The sequence below is a fragment of the Natator depressus genome, chromosome 1, assembly GCF_965152275.1.
Source record: "Natator depressus isolate rNatDep1 chromosome 1, rNatDep2.hap1, whole genome shotgun sequence".
Lineage (NCBI taxonomy): Eukaryota > Metazoa > Chordata > Testudines > Cheloniidae > Natator > Natator depressus.
The window spans coordinates 237,513,629-237,528,352 of record NC_134234.1 but is presented as its reverse complement, the minus strand read 5'-3'; the positions used below and the strand labels follow the sequence as shown (position 1 = coordinate 237,528,352).

The 14,724-nt window shown below is 42.5% G+C and overlaps 2 protein-coding genes across 3 annotated transcripts in view; one reads left to right on the top strand and one right to left on the bottom strand.

The window, feature by feature from the left end:
• The window catches only part of BID (BH3 interacting domain death agonist), a 185,137-nt gene that overhangs the window by 86,549 nt on the left and 83,864 nt on the right, over positions 1-14,724 (bottom strand). The window lies entirely within an intron of this gene.
• BCL2L13 (BCL2 like 13) overlaps positions 1-14,724 on the top strand; it is an 85,388-nt gene that overhangs the window by 27,864 nt on the left and 42,800 nt on the right. The window contains exons 4-5 of one of the 2 annotated variants that reach the window (XM_074938688.1): positions 7,654-7,810; positions 10,324-10,393. In XM_074938688.1, the coding sequence (XP_074794789.1) occupies positions 7,654-7,810; positions 10,324-10,393 (227 nt within the window). Of the gene's footprint in view, positions 1-7,653; positions 7,811-8,221; positions 8,362-10,323; positions 10,394-14,724 lie in introns of those variants that run through there. The other variant, XM_074938693.1, reaches the window with a different exon arrangement.

Below are 14,724 nucleotides of genomic sequence, written 5' to 3'. Positions count from 1 at the left end.
CGCCTCCCCCAGGACCCGGAGCGTCCCTGCCTCAAGCGTGTGGCTGCCCTGCTGCTGCCTTGCTGCTGCTGGCAGTCGCTGCTGCCTGCCACACAAGAGTGGCGCCGGCGGCAGGCTTAGGAGACTGCTGCACCTGCAGGGGGAGGAGGCTCACACATGATTGGCAGCCCTCCCCACCCCTGGCACCCACCAGGAGACGACGCTGAGGGGGCTTCCGGGAGACGGTCTGGACCTCACCTGAGCAGCTGCTGGGGCTTGGGTGAGTGTCCAACCGTGTGATCCATGCCCCCCTGCCTGCAGCCACCACTCCTGGCAGCCCCATCCCCTGTGAGGCTATGGTGAGGGGCAGCAGGGGAGGAGGCCACATGTGATGGCAGCAACCCCCCACCACAGGGGAGGTGAGTGGGCTTCCTGGAGCTGAGCAGCTGGGGCTTGGGTGAGTGTTGTGACACTCTCACCTCTCCTGCCCCACACTGGGCAAGGGGCAACCCAATCCCCCCACCCGCAGTGAGGCTATGGTGAGGGGCAGCAGAAGGGGAGGAGGCCACATGTGATGGCAGCGCGCCCCCGGCACCAACTACAGGGGATGCGAGGGGACTTCCTGGACCTGATAGGGACCCTAGGAGCATGTGCAGTGACAGTAGTGAGTGTGCTGCTGGAGGGAGGAGGAAGGGGGCCCCTCCCCCGGAGCTCGCTGCTGCTGGTGGGGAGAATATTGAGGGGGTCCTCTCTGGTCCTAACCCTGGGGCCGCCTTTCTGCACCCCAACCCTCAGCCCCAACCCAGAGCCCCATCCTGCACCGTGAACCCCACATCCCCAGAGCCCTCACCTGAGGGGAAAAACACGCAACTTAAATTTGGCGGTCAGTTTGGGGTATGATTGTGTTTAGCACAATACTTGATTATTTTACACTCTTTAAGGTATATAATTGGTTGTATACAGGTACAAGAAAATATAATGTATTGAAGCAGGCGAATGCTGCTTCTGACTTTCCACTTTTAATTGGCCCTTGTAATCTTGTGGCGCAGGAGCATTGTAGCTTCATTTTATCTCAGCAACAAATTCTTGATTTGTAGAACCAGTAATAATCAACAATGGATACATTCTTAATAAAATTACCCAGAGGAAAAGAAGAAAAGGGTAATTCATCAAGTGACGGCCTGAGTTCAACACCCAGCTTTCAAACTGAAATTATACAAAAGAAAGATGCAGCAAATCTACAAGATAAGAAAAGGAGTTTTCAGCAATCTTGGCTATCAAGATTTACGTGGTTGGAGCTCAATAATGAATTAGAGCTTTTTGCTCAGTCTGCAAAAACTGTTCTGAAAAGATGATCTTAATATTTTCTACGAAGGCCAAACCAAAGTTTATTTCGTCCTGATTTCAAGATTGGAGACACATTGCGTGGTTTTACATCACACAAAAAATCATTCTGTCACAAAGAAGCGGTAATGAAGTATGATGCTCTGCAATCGCAGGTAAATGTTTCTGCACTAATGTTGGCCAGTTACAGAAAACAATCACAATCAGCTAGGAATGCACTGCACAAAATCTTTAACAGTGTTCAGTACCTAGCTCAACAAGGAATAACATTATGTGGACATAATGAGAGTGATGCAAATTGGATGCAGCTCTTGTTACTACGCAGTACAGATTCAGAAGAACTGAGACAGTGGCTTAGTCGCACAAAATACAAGTGGCTGTCACATGAGGTTATTAACGAAATCATCAAAATGATGGCGCTAAGATAAAGATAAAGGCTTCAAAGTTTTACGCCATTGTAATGGATGAGACTACCAATTTGTCAAGAAAAGAATAAGTCAGTTTTTCTTTAAGGTTCTTTTCTAGTGAAGACTGTGAGATTTATGGAGAGTTTATTGGGTTTTACCAAACTGATGTGAAGGATGCTGCTTCTCTTTTCAAAATTGTGGAAGATACGTTTCTCTGGTGTGATTAGCACTTTTCTGATTATTGGGGACAGTGTTATGACGGAGCCAGTAATGCATCTGGCAACTTTACTGGCGTCCAAAGCCAGAGTGAAGGATTGAGAGCCAAGAGCGGAATTTGTGCACTATGCTGCGCATTCCCTTAACCTTGCCACGCAGGGTACCCTACATAATATTCCAGAATGTTGTGATATGTTTTCGATGGTGAAAGATCTCAATGCCTTCAGAGAGTTATCAAAGCGTATGGCAGCATTCAGAGAGTTTCAGAATGAAGGGGAGCCTTCTTTATGACCATTGTGCCCAAAAAGATGAACTCTAAGGATCAGTAGCATTAAATCACTGCTCCACAACTACAAGGCCATGATGAACTGCCTAGATACATTTAGTTACTCTTCAGATGAATTTGGCTCAAAATGTAGTGGATTCTTGAAGCAACTTCCGTCTTTTTCAATGTACTTTACTCTAACAGTTCTTGTGAAAGCCATGGGTCCTGTAGAAGAAGCTAATGCAAAAATTCAAAGCCCAAACACGTCATTGGCAAACGTTAAGAAGAAAGTTGGCCTGTTGCAAGAGGTGTTGAGCGGGAAGCGCACCGACTCATCATACAGTCACTTCTGGGAATCAAAAGTAGAGAAGGCAAGAAATCTTTATTTAGATGATCCTACACACCTGAGAAAATGCAGGCCACCAATATGGCTCACATGGAAGCCTTCCTTACACCTTCAGTGACCCCAAAGAGTATTTTCTTCAAATATATGTCGGGATCATTGATGCTTGCAAAGTTTGCCATTGAACAGAGGTTTTCAACAGAAAGCTTTAAATTGCAGTAAAATTGGAGAAGCCTATAACTGATGCAGCAAATGGCTCGAAACAGGACATTGTCCCAATAAGTGAAGCTTTCCATGGTGACATTAACATGAAGCAGCCATCTCTTCATTTAGAAATGTTGAGTGGTATTTCCAGATTGAGAAATTGCCAGCTTAATTCGGTGAGTGAAGTGAAGTAATTTCTGAAACAAAACGAAGACTTGAGTGACATGTCAGAAGTTACAATTCTCCTGAAATTATTCTACACAATTCTGACTACAACCTTCACTGCTGAACGATCATTCAGTTTCCTGCGCAGACTGAAAAATTATTTGTGAATGACAATGGGCCAAGAACATCTAAATCACTTGGCATTTCTGCACATGCATAAGAACTCTACCTCTGAATTGGACATTGCAAGTCTCCTGGATGACTTCATTTCAAGAACCGAACAAAGATGAAGAGTGTTTGCTGCCTCTTAAAGAACATCGCAAAAGAAGGGGCTACATTTGTTTTAATTTTAGGAAGTATTTGTTTTTGAGAGTTATTGATCCAAGAGTGCCTGGTTGTTTGTGTATTCAAAAGAGTATTAATAAAGTTGATATTCTTAGTTAAATCTTTCTTACAATAGTGATATTGTGAAATACAGGAAAACTGTTAAATGCTTACTGTTTCCAATCCATTTTTACATTATTTTTAAAAATATATATATCGGCTTACAAGGCAGGTGTGCGTGGGGGGGTGCAGGACTTGGACCTGTAATGGGCACCACCAAAAATTGTACAAACCTGCTGCCCATGTTGGTGACTGAACCTTTATGCACAAGAACAGGATCTGATCCACTGCCTCTGGTACCAGTACTAATGCCCAAAGCCTCCCCATTCTACTTGGGGGATGACACTTGGAGGTTTCCATACAGGGCTCTATTTTAGCACTGTAACACCCTTCTTCTCTGGAGACATACCCTGAGGAGGCCTTTCCAGCAGACACCTCAGCAACCCTTCTCCTATCCAGTTCTGCAGTGGGCCTGTTGGAACTCCTGAATGCATTATGGTGATCAGTTTTATAGCGTACGAGCCTGAAAGAAACACCAACAAGAACGCCTGCTAGTACTGCAACAGCCACAAGATCACTTCCCAGTACTGCACGTTCCCATGGTATCCGAGGAGACCCAAAGACCTAAGAGGAGAGAGACCCATTGACTGAAGAATGGTCGACGCTTTTAGCTAAGTCAGCGTCATCCTGTGGTGATGTGGTAATACCACCACCGCCCTCCTATGCAGATGACATTAGGGCCTTCCAGGACTTAATGAAATGTCTATGTGAATCCCTTCAGATGCCTTTTGGAGGAGGTCCAGGAGTCTCAGTGTTCCCTAGTGGACATTTTACGTATCACGCACCAGAGTAAGATCGCTATACCCATCGATGAGGTCCTGTTATAACCAGCATGTATTCTGTAGCAGGCACCTGCCACTATTCTGTCTACGTGAAAACAGACAGGCAAAAAATTACATTCTGACCAAGATAATGGTGTATTTCTCCCATCTGGTTGCTGACCCTGCTTCACAGTATTTATGTAGCGAGTGTCCTGGTCTCCTGAGGGAGGTGCAAAATACTATGGATGACCTCCCATTTGAAGAGCCCAAGCTCTTCAGTGGCCACAAAGACTCCTTGCTCCACTCCTTTAAAGACACTAGGACAACATTAGATCTATGATATCTCTACGCTAGCTCTGTGGAGCCCCCTAGAAGGTGATCCAGACCCTCATGGCCGAGACTAGCTTCTCAATAGTACTCGGATCTACTTCATCTCTCTGTGGCAATGTTTCTCTGCCTTCCCATCCGGGAGGATCTCCTATCAGAGAGCTCCAGCTCTCTAACTCATCCCAACCTTTAGTCTCTGAACCTGAAGTCTTGACTCCTAGATGGGGTTCTCAGGCATAGAATTAAATTGCTCAGCCAATTTTCAGGCGTTTTCCTGCTAGATAAAAGAACTTACTGCTTGTAAGACTTACCGGCAAAAGTGGAAACACTTCCATTCCTGGTGTTTTCACTGCTCTTTACAAGCCTCAGAAGCTCCACTCCCAAGGACCCTATGTTACCTGTTGTGTCTTTAAGGCCAAGTTGTGTCAGTGAGCTCAGTTTGAGTAAGCCTGAAGGGTTTATACAGTTTATTTCCTCTGTCAGGAGCATCTCTTGTCCATGGGACCTTTAATCTGGTCCTCAGTGCCTTGAGGAATACCCCCTCCCCCTGTTTGACCTGAAGTCTACCTCACCTCTCTCTCCGGACTTCATAACTGGTTGCCATCACCTTAGCAAGAAGAATGGGAGAACTCAAGGCATTCGTGGCAGACCCATCGTACACTGCCTTCTTCTGTGATGGGGTCATGCTGTACCTTCATCTCATTTCCTGCCTAAAACCTCATTGGAATTTCATGTCATCCAAGAGATTCGTTTTTCAATTTTCTGTGCCTCGACAAAGGGGGTTAGTGTTTACACACTAGACATTAGGAGGGCCCTCACCTTCTACCTTGATAGGACTAAGATCTTTAGGGCCTATCCCACACTGTATATTTTTCCAAAAGGCATAAGGGACAGCCAATATCCACTTAAAGACTGTTAAAGTAGGTTTTGGGTTGTATCTTGACCCACTGTGAAGTGGTGGGGTTACATCCTCCTCATAGAGTGACAGTCCACTTTTATAGCCCCCCTGAAGGGTCTCCCCATAGCAGATATCTGCAGGGGTACAACTTGATTCTGTTTACACGTTCACCAGATATGCCCTCCTACCTGTGTCCAGAGTGAACTCTCTAGATTTGCCTCCTCAGTATTCTCCTCCACCGTGAGATGCTTCTTGGGAACCTCCTTCTATGGTGAGATAATTGGCTCTGTGGATATGGGGAAAGCAGTGGACATGATATATCTTGACTTTAGCAAAGGTTTTGATACCACAATATTCTTACCAGTAAGTTAAAGTAGTATGGATTGGATGAATGGACTATAAGGTGGATGGAAAGCTGGCTAGATTGTCGGGCTCAACAGGGAGTGATCAATGGCTCGAAGTCTAGTTGGCAGCCGGTATCAAGCGGAGTACCCCAGGGGTTGGTCCTGGGGCCGTTTTTGTTTAACATCTTTATTAATGATCCTAATAATGGGATGGATTGCACCCTCAGCAAGTTTGCAGATGACACTAAACTAGGGGGAGAGGTAGATACGCTGGAGGGTAGGGATAGGATCCATAGCGACCTAGACAAATTGGAGGACTGGGTCAAAAGAAATCTGATGAGGTTCAACAAGGACAAGTGCACAGTCCCGCACTTCAAACGTAAGAATCCTATGCACTGCTACAGGCTGGGGACTGACTGGCTAAGCAGCAGTTCTGCAGAAAAGGACCTGTGGATTACAGCGAATGAGAAGCTGGATATGAGTCAGCAGTGTGCCCTTGTTGCCAAGAAGGCTAACTGCATATTGGGCTGCATTAGTAGGACCATTGCCAGCAGATCGAGGGAAGTGATTATTCCCCTCTATTCTGCACTGGTGAGGCCACATCTGGAGTATTGCGTCCAGTTTTGGGTCCCCCACTACAGAAAGGATGTGGAAAAATTGGAGAGAGTCCAGCGGAAGTCAACGAAAATGATCAGGGGGCTGGAGCACATGATTTATGAGGAGAGGCTGAGGGAACTGGGCTTGTTTAGTCTGCAGAAAAGAAGAGTGAGGGGAGATTTGATAGCAGCCTTAAACTACCTGAATGGGAGTTCCAAAGAGGATGGAGCTAGGCTGTTCTCAGTGGTGGCAGATGACCAAACAAGGAGCAATGGTCTCAAGTTGCAGTGGGGGAGGTTTAAGTTTGATATTAGGAAACACTGTTTCACTAGAAGGGTGGTGAAGCACTGGAATGCGTTACCTAGGGAGGTGGTGGAATCTCCATCCTTTGAGGTTTTTAAGGCCCGGCTTGACAACATCTTAACTTGCACAGATTATGTAAAAAGGACCCAGTTTTGCTCCTGGGATAAATCATTGCAGCTACCTTTGCAGCAGTATGTGAATATTTTAGAGAGATTTGTGTACAGCATGTGCCAGATGAGTAAGTTAAGGTTGCTGTGAGAACCTTGTCTTTTCTGTTTCCTGACTTTTGTGTTTACAATTTTAAATTCAGTGTCACGGTAAATTCCAATACATAATGAATACTTAAATGCCCTGTTATATTGGTTTAATAATGGTATTGACTGTTAGCTGATGTGTTTTTAGCTTTGAGTATATATAACATCAAAACATAGTCTTAGTGAAGGTCAGCTTGGACACCTGGTCTGTACACAAGTGTTTGTGATGTTTATGATTATCATTGATCATGGTATTAAAATTCCAGTCACTGGGTAACTTATTGTAGGGAACAGTACTCCATGGGCAGGGGTGGATTAGATGACTCATTAGAAATTAAGAGATGGAAAAGATTTTAGTCAAACAGAATATTATTTTAAGAATTGCACTCAGGCATTGTTGCAGAACTAGCCACATCTGTGGCCAGATTCAGCAGTGATGTAAATGATTATGTAACTTTCACAGTGGGTATAACTGTGAAAAAGTGTAACTTAAAGGTCGTTTTCAGTGATTGTGCAAAATATGTATAGCTTACAATTCACATATATGAATGGATCTTCCTGCTAACACAAAGGTCTAAGTAAGAAATTAGAGGGGATGCTTTGGCCCAGAGACTTCCATGTATTTAATTATTTCAGGCTGAATTTGCCCCTGGTGTGTCTTCCTGAAATTGTTATACAAGCGTGCTCTTACTCTGAAGCCAAGCACTTTACTGTGTGAAATAAACTTTGTGACTAGTGTCTGAACAGTTTTGTGGCTAATTGTATTTAGTGTTTTGGGGTTTTTTTTTTGCTTTGTCCTCAGCCTTCACCAGCACAGGGTTTGACTGCCACACTTCTCCAGTATTCAGTCCTGCCAATCCAGAGAGTTCAATAGAAGATTGCTTAGCTCATCTTGGAGAGAAAGTGTCCCAGGAACTGAAAGAACCTCTTCACAAAGCCCTACAGATCCTGCTTAGCAAGTAAGTTGCCATTTGCTTTGCTCAGTGGGAAGGTACTTTTCCCTTTTAAATTCTTACAGTTGCTATTATGCTGGTTATGTGACTGCACTTTGTTTTGGTATTGTTTCTCTTCCAATCTTCCTTTGCCTGCTCTCTTCATTTCTATCTGTATCTATCTAGCACAAACACTCCCTTTGCTGTGTTGAACATTAAGGCAATTTTCAAACCCTTTTAACTTCTGAGCATTGAGCCTCCAAGATTGACTTGACATACTGTAAACTACTGGTTGATATCTGGCAAACCATAAATTTCCTAGAAACTGGACTGAAACCAGATTTGCATCTCCACTCAATACTCAGTCTTAATGTTGGGTTCTGGATGCTATAACTGCAATACCATGGGGCTAATGTTGTTGATATCTCTGTATTTTAGGTACCCCAGATGTTGCTAAACTTGTCTTGGTTGCACATCTGCCAATGGAACTACTTCCACATTTTCATTGTAGGAACGTACCTCTCAGCCTGTCACGCTCCTGGCCTTTAAAATGAGGGACAAGTAGGAAATAATAGAGAAGTTACATTCAGGTAGCACAGAAACGTGTTTAAATGTAAGTCAGCTTTTTTTGTTGTTTAAAAATAAAAAATTTTGTGTAGCGGGGTGGATCCTCAAGGAGCCCACATAAGTAAAATAACCCCTTCTCTGTCTCGTTGATTGACTGCATCCTTTCAAGAGAGAGTGGGCAGTTGGGCTATCTGGAGTGAATAAAGAATTGGCCTTTCATCTTAGGAATCAATGTTTAAATTCCAATAGGGCATGTAACTGATGTCCCAGTGTCTTGGCTAAAGTGCTAGTGCTAGATAGAGTTGCTTTGGTTGCCTTTTTTTTTTTTTTTTTTTTTTTTAGTATGAATGAGCAAATCTGGGTTTAGGGGAGCCAAACTGACTTCCTCTTATTCTGGTTGCACTGGATGACAATGTGTCTGATGTCCAAAAATTGTGGATAGAAATCTTGGGCTCTGATGAACCAGTTTGGGAGATTATCTATATAAATATGGCTGTGAAGACAGCACTGGAAAAGCTTGGGCTACGCTGTTTCTGATTTGTAGATGTATACAGTAATGGGGGTAGGAGGAAATTGAGATTTTCAGGTGTCCTCTGCCCGTTCTTTGAGCATTACTCTTCCAGAACTCTTCTTGCGTAGCTGTTCCTGATATTTTTAAACGACGAGGTACTGAAAGCCCAGAGTATCAGTTGCCAAGTTTCTTCAGTTCTGATATTGTGGGCCTAGAGTACCTTGTATGGGCACTAGGGAGGGATCTATAGGCCTTTATGAGGGGAGTGACCTTCATGTAGGCTTTTGAGAGATAATGAGATGTGTAAGTAGTTCCTTGACTAGACTACCTTCTTGCAATGAATCAAGTGGTCCAGTTGCTGACTTAATAAATGAAATTGGTGTTAATGGAGAGTGGATTGTCACACTTTCTTGGGTATGCAACTTGGGTCTCTTTGCACCTGTACATAGACCAGCTAAGATCGCACCAGACTGAATCCCAAAGATGCTACCCTCAGTTCCACAGAAAAGGTCTCTTGTTACATCTAGAGCATCTGACTAAGACCGTTTGTGGAGCCAATCAGCTCTGTTCCTTGATCTGCCCAGCTGAAACATGTGGTCTAGCTACTATGTCTTCCATCTTCAGAAGCTAATAAATGCAACAACTTCCCTTATGTTCAGTTTTTATTGGGCCAAGAAATGAAGTTGTCTTGTGTATGGAAGTGCATAGTGCCACCAATAGACTGTCACATCAGCTAATGGTGACATTTCTCTAACTTTTTAGAGAAAGAATGAGTACTAAGCACTGATTTGGTTCCCCATTAATTTTTTCTTGATGCAGTACATAGTGCTAATGAGAATTCTATGCTAAGATCTCTGCAGGCTAACTGGTGTTTGGGTGACCCATGTGAGTTACCTGTGCACAGTAACAGTAGTTCTGTAGATCTTTCATTTGCCTAGCATATGATGTATGCTCAGAGACCATCTTAGTTGTACTTAAACCCTTAGCACAAAATTGTCTTTGTTGCAGTGCTCTACAAACTGTCAGATCTTGTTAACCATCTATGTGCTCCTTTAGAAATACACACTATATCTTTCAGCTGGCCTCATACAGACAGGGAGTTCTTTCATCTTCCATTAATTTCCCCACTCCCATTGGTAACTGGTAAGCAGGAAATGGAGAGCTTATGGACCATTAATGCCAGAGGATAGTTCCCCTTTGCAGGATGATCAGTTTTTCTTTACCTAATTCCCTAAAAATGAATTTGCTTTGTTTTACTGAAGGAATAACTCTGGATTATAGCACTGAGATACCAATGCTGTCTGGTTAATTTTTAAGCGGCACTTTAATTTTAAGCTTCATTTTGACATACTTTGTAATTGCATGCAGTGGATGTGTGAACATTTAGTTACCTGGGAACTGAAAGAATTTTAATCTTTGTTTTTTCCCTTTATAACCTTTGGTGTTGGTTTAATTCCTGCAGGCCAGTGACGTACCAGGAATACCGAGAACGCACTCTGGAGACAGACTCTCATGCCAGTGGATGGAGCAAGGTAATAAACGAATTATTTTACCTTTGAGTTCTTAACACTTTGAAGTTAATGGGGAGGATTTGCCCTATAATGCTCCCATAGCAGGATATACAGACCTATGGACTTCAAATATTTAGGAGCATCTCGGAACCAGAAATAAATGGGTTATAGTCCAATATCTTCTCCCCTCAAAAAGGTGTGTGTAGATATGATAATTAGTCCCACCACGAGTGCTGGGGTCTGGACTAGATAACCTCTCGAGGTCCCTTCCAGTTTTGTGATTCTGTGATGTGCAATTTTGTATTTTTTTTTTTTTTTTTTGCTGGACTGCACTTTAATGCGTTTGCTATTTGTTAATCTAATCTTCTTATGTTGGTGTTGGGTAAGTAGTAAGACAGAGATAGAGCTTCTGTCGCTTAACATTGATGCCTGGATGCCAATTATTAAAAATTTAAAATTCCCTAGAAGCATTTGCTGTTGTAGCAGTTCTGTAGTGAATATTGAGAAGTGTTTTTCCATTATTCTTCTCTGCAATCGCTTCTCAGTTGTTTTGTTGACTTTTTAAATTCTTTTCACTTGTTAATCTAGTTCTGAGAAAAGTAAAATTAACATGCTCCAAGATTTTGAGGTTTTAATAACTCAGAAAATTGAGTTAAGCTTCCTGTAGCAGCCTCAGCATCACTACTATAGGTGTATGAGCTGCAAGAGGGCTTTTTATTATGTCATCGCGCAATATGTGATAGGCGATTTTGCTGATACAGCAGAACTGCATCTTTTCTGTAATCTGAGGCCTCTGCATTCCAATTTGCACTACATTGTATGATCCATCTACCTTGAGATATGTTTCTCAGTGGATCCCAAGACTGCAAAATGAAATGCAAATCTATAAATGGAATTCATCTAGAAGACAAATGCAGCCACCTCTGGGATGAAATGCAGTGACTTATTAACAGTACACAGCTACACTATGCAGCAGAGCAAGACAAAAAGTTATTCTTTTCTTGTTGAAACTTAGTATGGAATTTAGGTAGCCTAATATAATTACCTTAGTGAGAATATGGCCATTATACTGAGGCTAACACTCTATTTTTACCCTTGTGTGTATGCACACAAAAGCTGAGATTTTTAATGGCCACAAGTTGCCAGGTCCTTTTTTCTCATTCAGAAGAGAGCATAGGTCCAGCCTGATGTTAGCTGGAGCATTGGTTCAGCATTGACCCAGCAAAGAGTGCTACATGTTGAATGCCAAAACTACTTCCTACTGATGTAAGTGATAGCTGCATTGAGATACTTAATAGTGCTAATTTCGCTTGACCCTGCCTAATTTGAGATCTGATGGGATTGTAATACAAAATGAAAAAACATAAGCTCAGGGATCCCGAATTGAAGTTCCCACAAAGTTCAACTCTGAATTTCCTGACTTCTTCAATTTAAAATCTGAACATTAGCATTGCATTAATATATTTTCTGTCTAATATGTCATTAGAAGACATAACACTAGTTAAAAAAACAAATTAACTATCTGGTACTTGTGTATTACAGCTATCTTCTACTTTTATCATTTATATGGAAATTGAGATTTTATGCTGAAAACGGATCAACCCTACATGTGGAGAAGTAATACCTTTGACTGTAATGCTTGTACTTAAGGCATAAGTTTCCTGATGGAGATCCATTTTCATCTGAAAGGACAATAGATTTTCCTGGGGCCTTAAAAAATATTCAAGTCTGCATATTTTATACCCTGTAAGTCATCTTGCCATATGTGTTCTGCCTCTTGTGCTGTCCTCTAAAGCTTTTTAGCTCATATGGTCATGTGACTCTGACCAGTAACAAGGCTCCATCAGTAACAGTAGCCACCCCTAGATAAATGTTAGTGTTTCTCATTTTTTTAAAATAGATTGTACCTCTCTCACTCAGACACATACTTTGATGAGACGATAGTTAGGCACTATATTTTTCTCTATTGTAACTGGAAAAAGCAGAAGACTAAGGTGTAAACCCCAAGAACTGCACTAAATATAATTTTCTCAAATGCAGGGTCTTAAATCAGCTGCAGAATCGATTATCATGAGTTGAGGTTTCTCTTTTGACATTCTGGGTGATGTCTCTCATCCAGTGGCTAACTGATCAGTAGTTTTTGGCATCAGAAACTATCAATGAACTAGGAGCGCAACATTGCAGCTACCGTAGGTGTTAGAATCCTGTCAGCTAGGTAGCTTATTGGATCACAATCCTGAATTTTTGGTTTCAGAGTAGCAGCCGTGTTAGTCTGTATTCGCAAAAAGAAAAGGAGTACTTTTGGCACCTTAAATTGGTTAGTCTCTAAGGTGCCACAAGTAATCCTGAATTTGGCATCCTCAGTTGTGACCCGCTGAGGCATGGTTAGTGGCATAGTCTGGCTAGGATCCACAGAACCCAGTCAATTAAGCTTTGGATCAGAACCCCACGCTATTCAAAATTTGATATTGAGAGTTTTAAAGGTTAAAGATCAGTGACCATGAGCCAGAAGGCATCAGCAGAAGCAATCAAACTTCAAGCCCTGAGAGAGAGCCTGTGTCCTGAACATGAACAAAGACTGGCAGAACTTAGAAGGCAGGAGAAGGAAGCCTTGGCCCAGCTGGAAATAGAAGCTAGAAAAAGGATCGCTAAAATGGAAAAAAAAAGCTGCTCAAAGAAAGAGAGAAGCCCACGCAAGACATATGGAATGGCTGGCTGCTGAGGAGAGTGTTTGCCAGATGCAGCAAGAAACTGACAGACTTGAGCTCCAAATCAAAAAAGTAATGGAAGAACAGCAGGTCCAGTTCATAACAATGTTGGTATGTTGTATTACTCTGAGCAGTTGTCTGTGTTTAACCAGTTTTGCTATGGCCAGGGAGAGGGTGACTCAAACCAGGGGAAGGTGAAAAATAGCTGTTTGTCTGTGAATGAAATTTCTGAATGTCTGTCTGATATCTCAGAAGTAAATCTGGAATTAGATGAAGCACAGAGAAAGCTAGTTTATGGAGAAAAGGTTTCTCTAGAACAACTTAAAGTTGATGGTCAGGTTGAAGCCCTAATTGAGGAAGAAAAAGGTAAATTTTTTTATAAGTGATGGATTGTTGGCAAGTAAAGTGTGTGAAAGTAAGCCTAAAAAAGGTAGAAATGATTTGTTTAAAGTAGCTCAGTATAATGTGGAGAATAGCAGTTTATCTGTTGGGAGTGGCAACTTGCCTGTTAGAGAAGCTGTCTCACTTTCTAAGGGGTTTGTCTACACTGGCAATTAACAGCACTGCAATTTTCTTGCTCAGGGGTGTGAAAAAACACTCCCCTGAGCGCAGCAAGTTACAACGCTGTAAAGTGCCAGTGTAAACAGTGCCCCAGCGCTGGGAACTACACTCCTCGTTGAGGTGTGGTGTGTGGTGGTGGTGTTGGTTTTTTTTTTTTTTAAAGAGCGCTGGGAGAGCTTTAGCATTGCTGGTGTAGACTAGCCCTAAGTATACGGCTGAAATCAGCCAGGGGTGCTGGGACAAAGGAAAGAATGACTCCAGTTGGTTTGAATAGCAGCATGCCTGCTGAGGAAAAGTTTCGCTAGTTTTTTGTGAAGCAGACAAAGTGCTTCTCAGTTTATGCTACTTGAAAATGTACCAGTTGTTCCAGAGCTGGATATGGATTTAACTAAGTTTGTGTCTGCTAGGCAGAATGACATTATAACTAGGTCGCATCCAGTTGGTGTCATAACTAGATCCCAGACAATTCTGGTGCTTCTATTTGCCTCTTGATAGTGTGTTACTGGGTAAAGGTATGACAACTGTCTGTTTAGCCAGGTTGATATCATAGCCAGGGCACAAGGAGAGCATGAAGGTGTTTGACTGTTACCCACTAACCGTGTGGAAACTTGTAACAAGGAGGAAACAATTCCTAAGCTTGTGTGTGGCAAAGGGAAAGAGAGTGCCTCTAACCTTCTATCTAGTAAGTCTATCAGCTTGCCTAAAAGGGGGTTGTGTAAAAATCCTCCTGATAGGCCAGAGGTGATTCTGGATTTAAGAGAAACCCAGAAAGAGTCTGTTGTTGCTCAGGAAAACGTTCCTTTAGAGCAAGTCCTAGGTGAAGAGGGTAAGGGCAGAATGTATGTGAAAGATGAATTGTTGCTTTAAAAGATTCCTGAAGAGGAAAAATCTTCATGGTAGTTTTTCCAAGCAGTTTGCTGTAAATGAGGGGTGTGGTGAAAGTGATTTGATCAAGAGAGTTTCAGTTCCTAGCAGCCAGAATTTTTCTGTTGAAAATTGATCCACTTACTCTGCGTTAGAAAGACCTAATGTGGGTAGCTTTAAGAAGGTGGAATGGAAATTGTCAGGGAATCTAAACAGCCC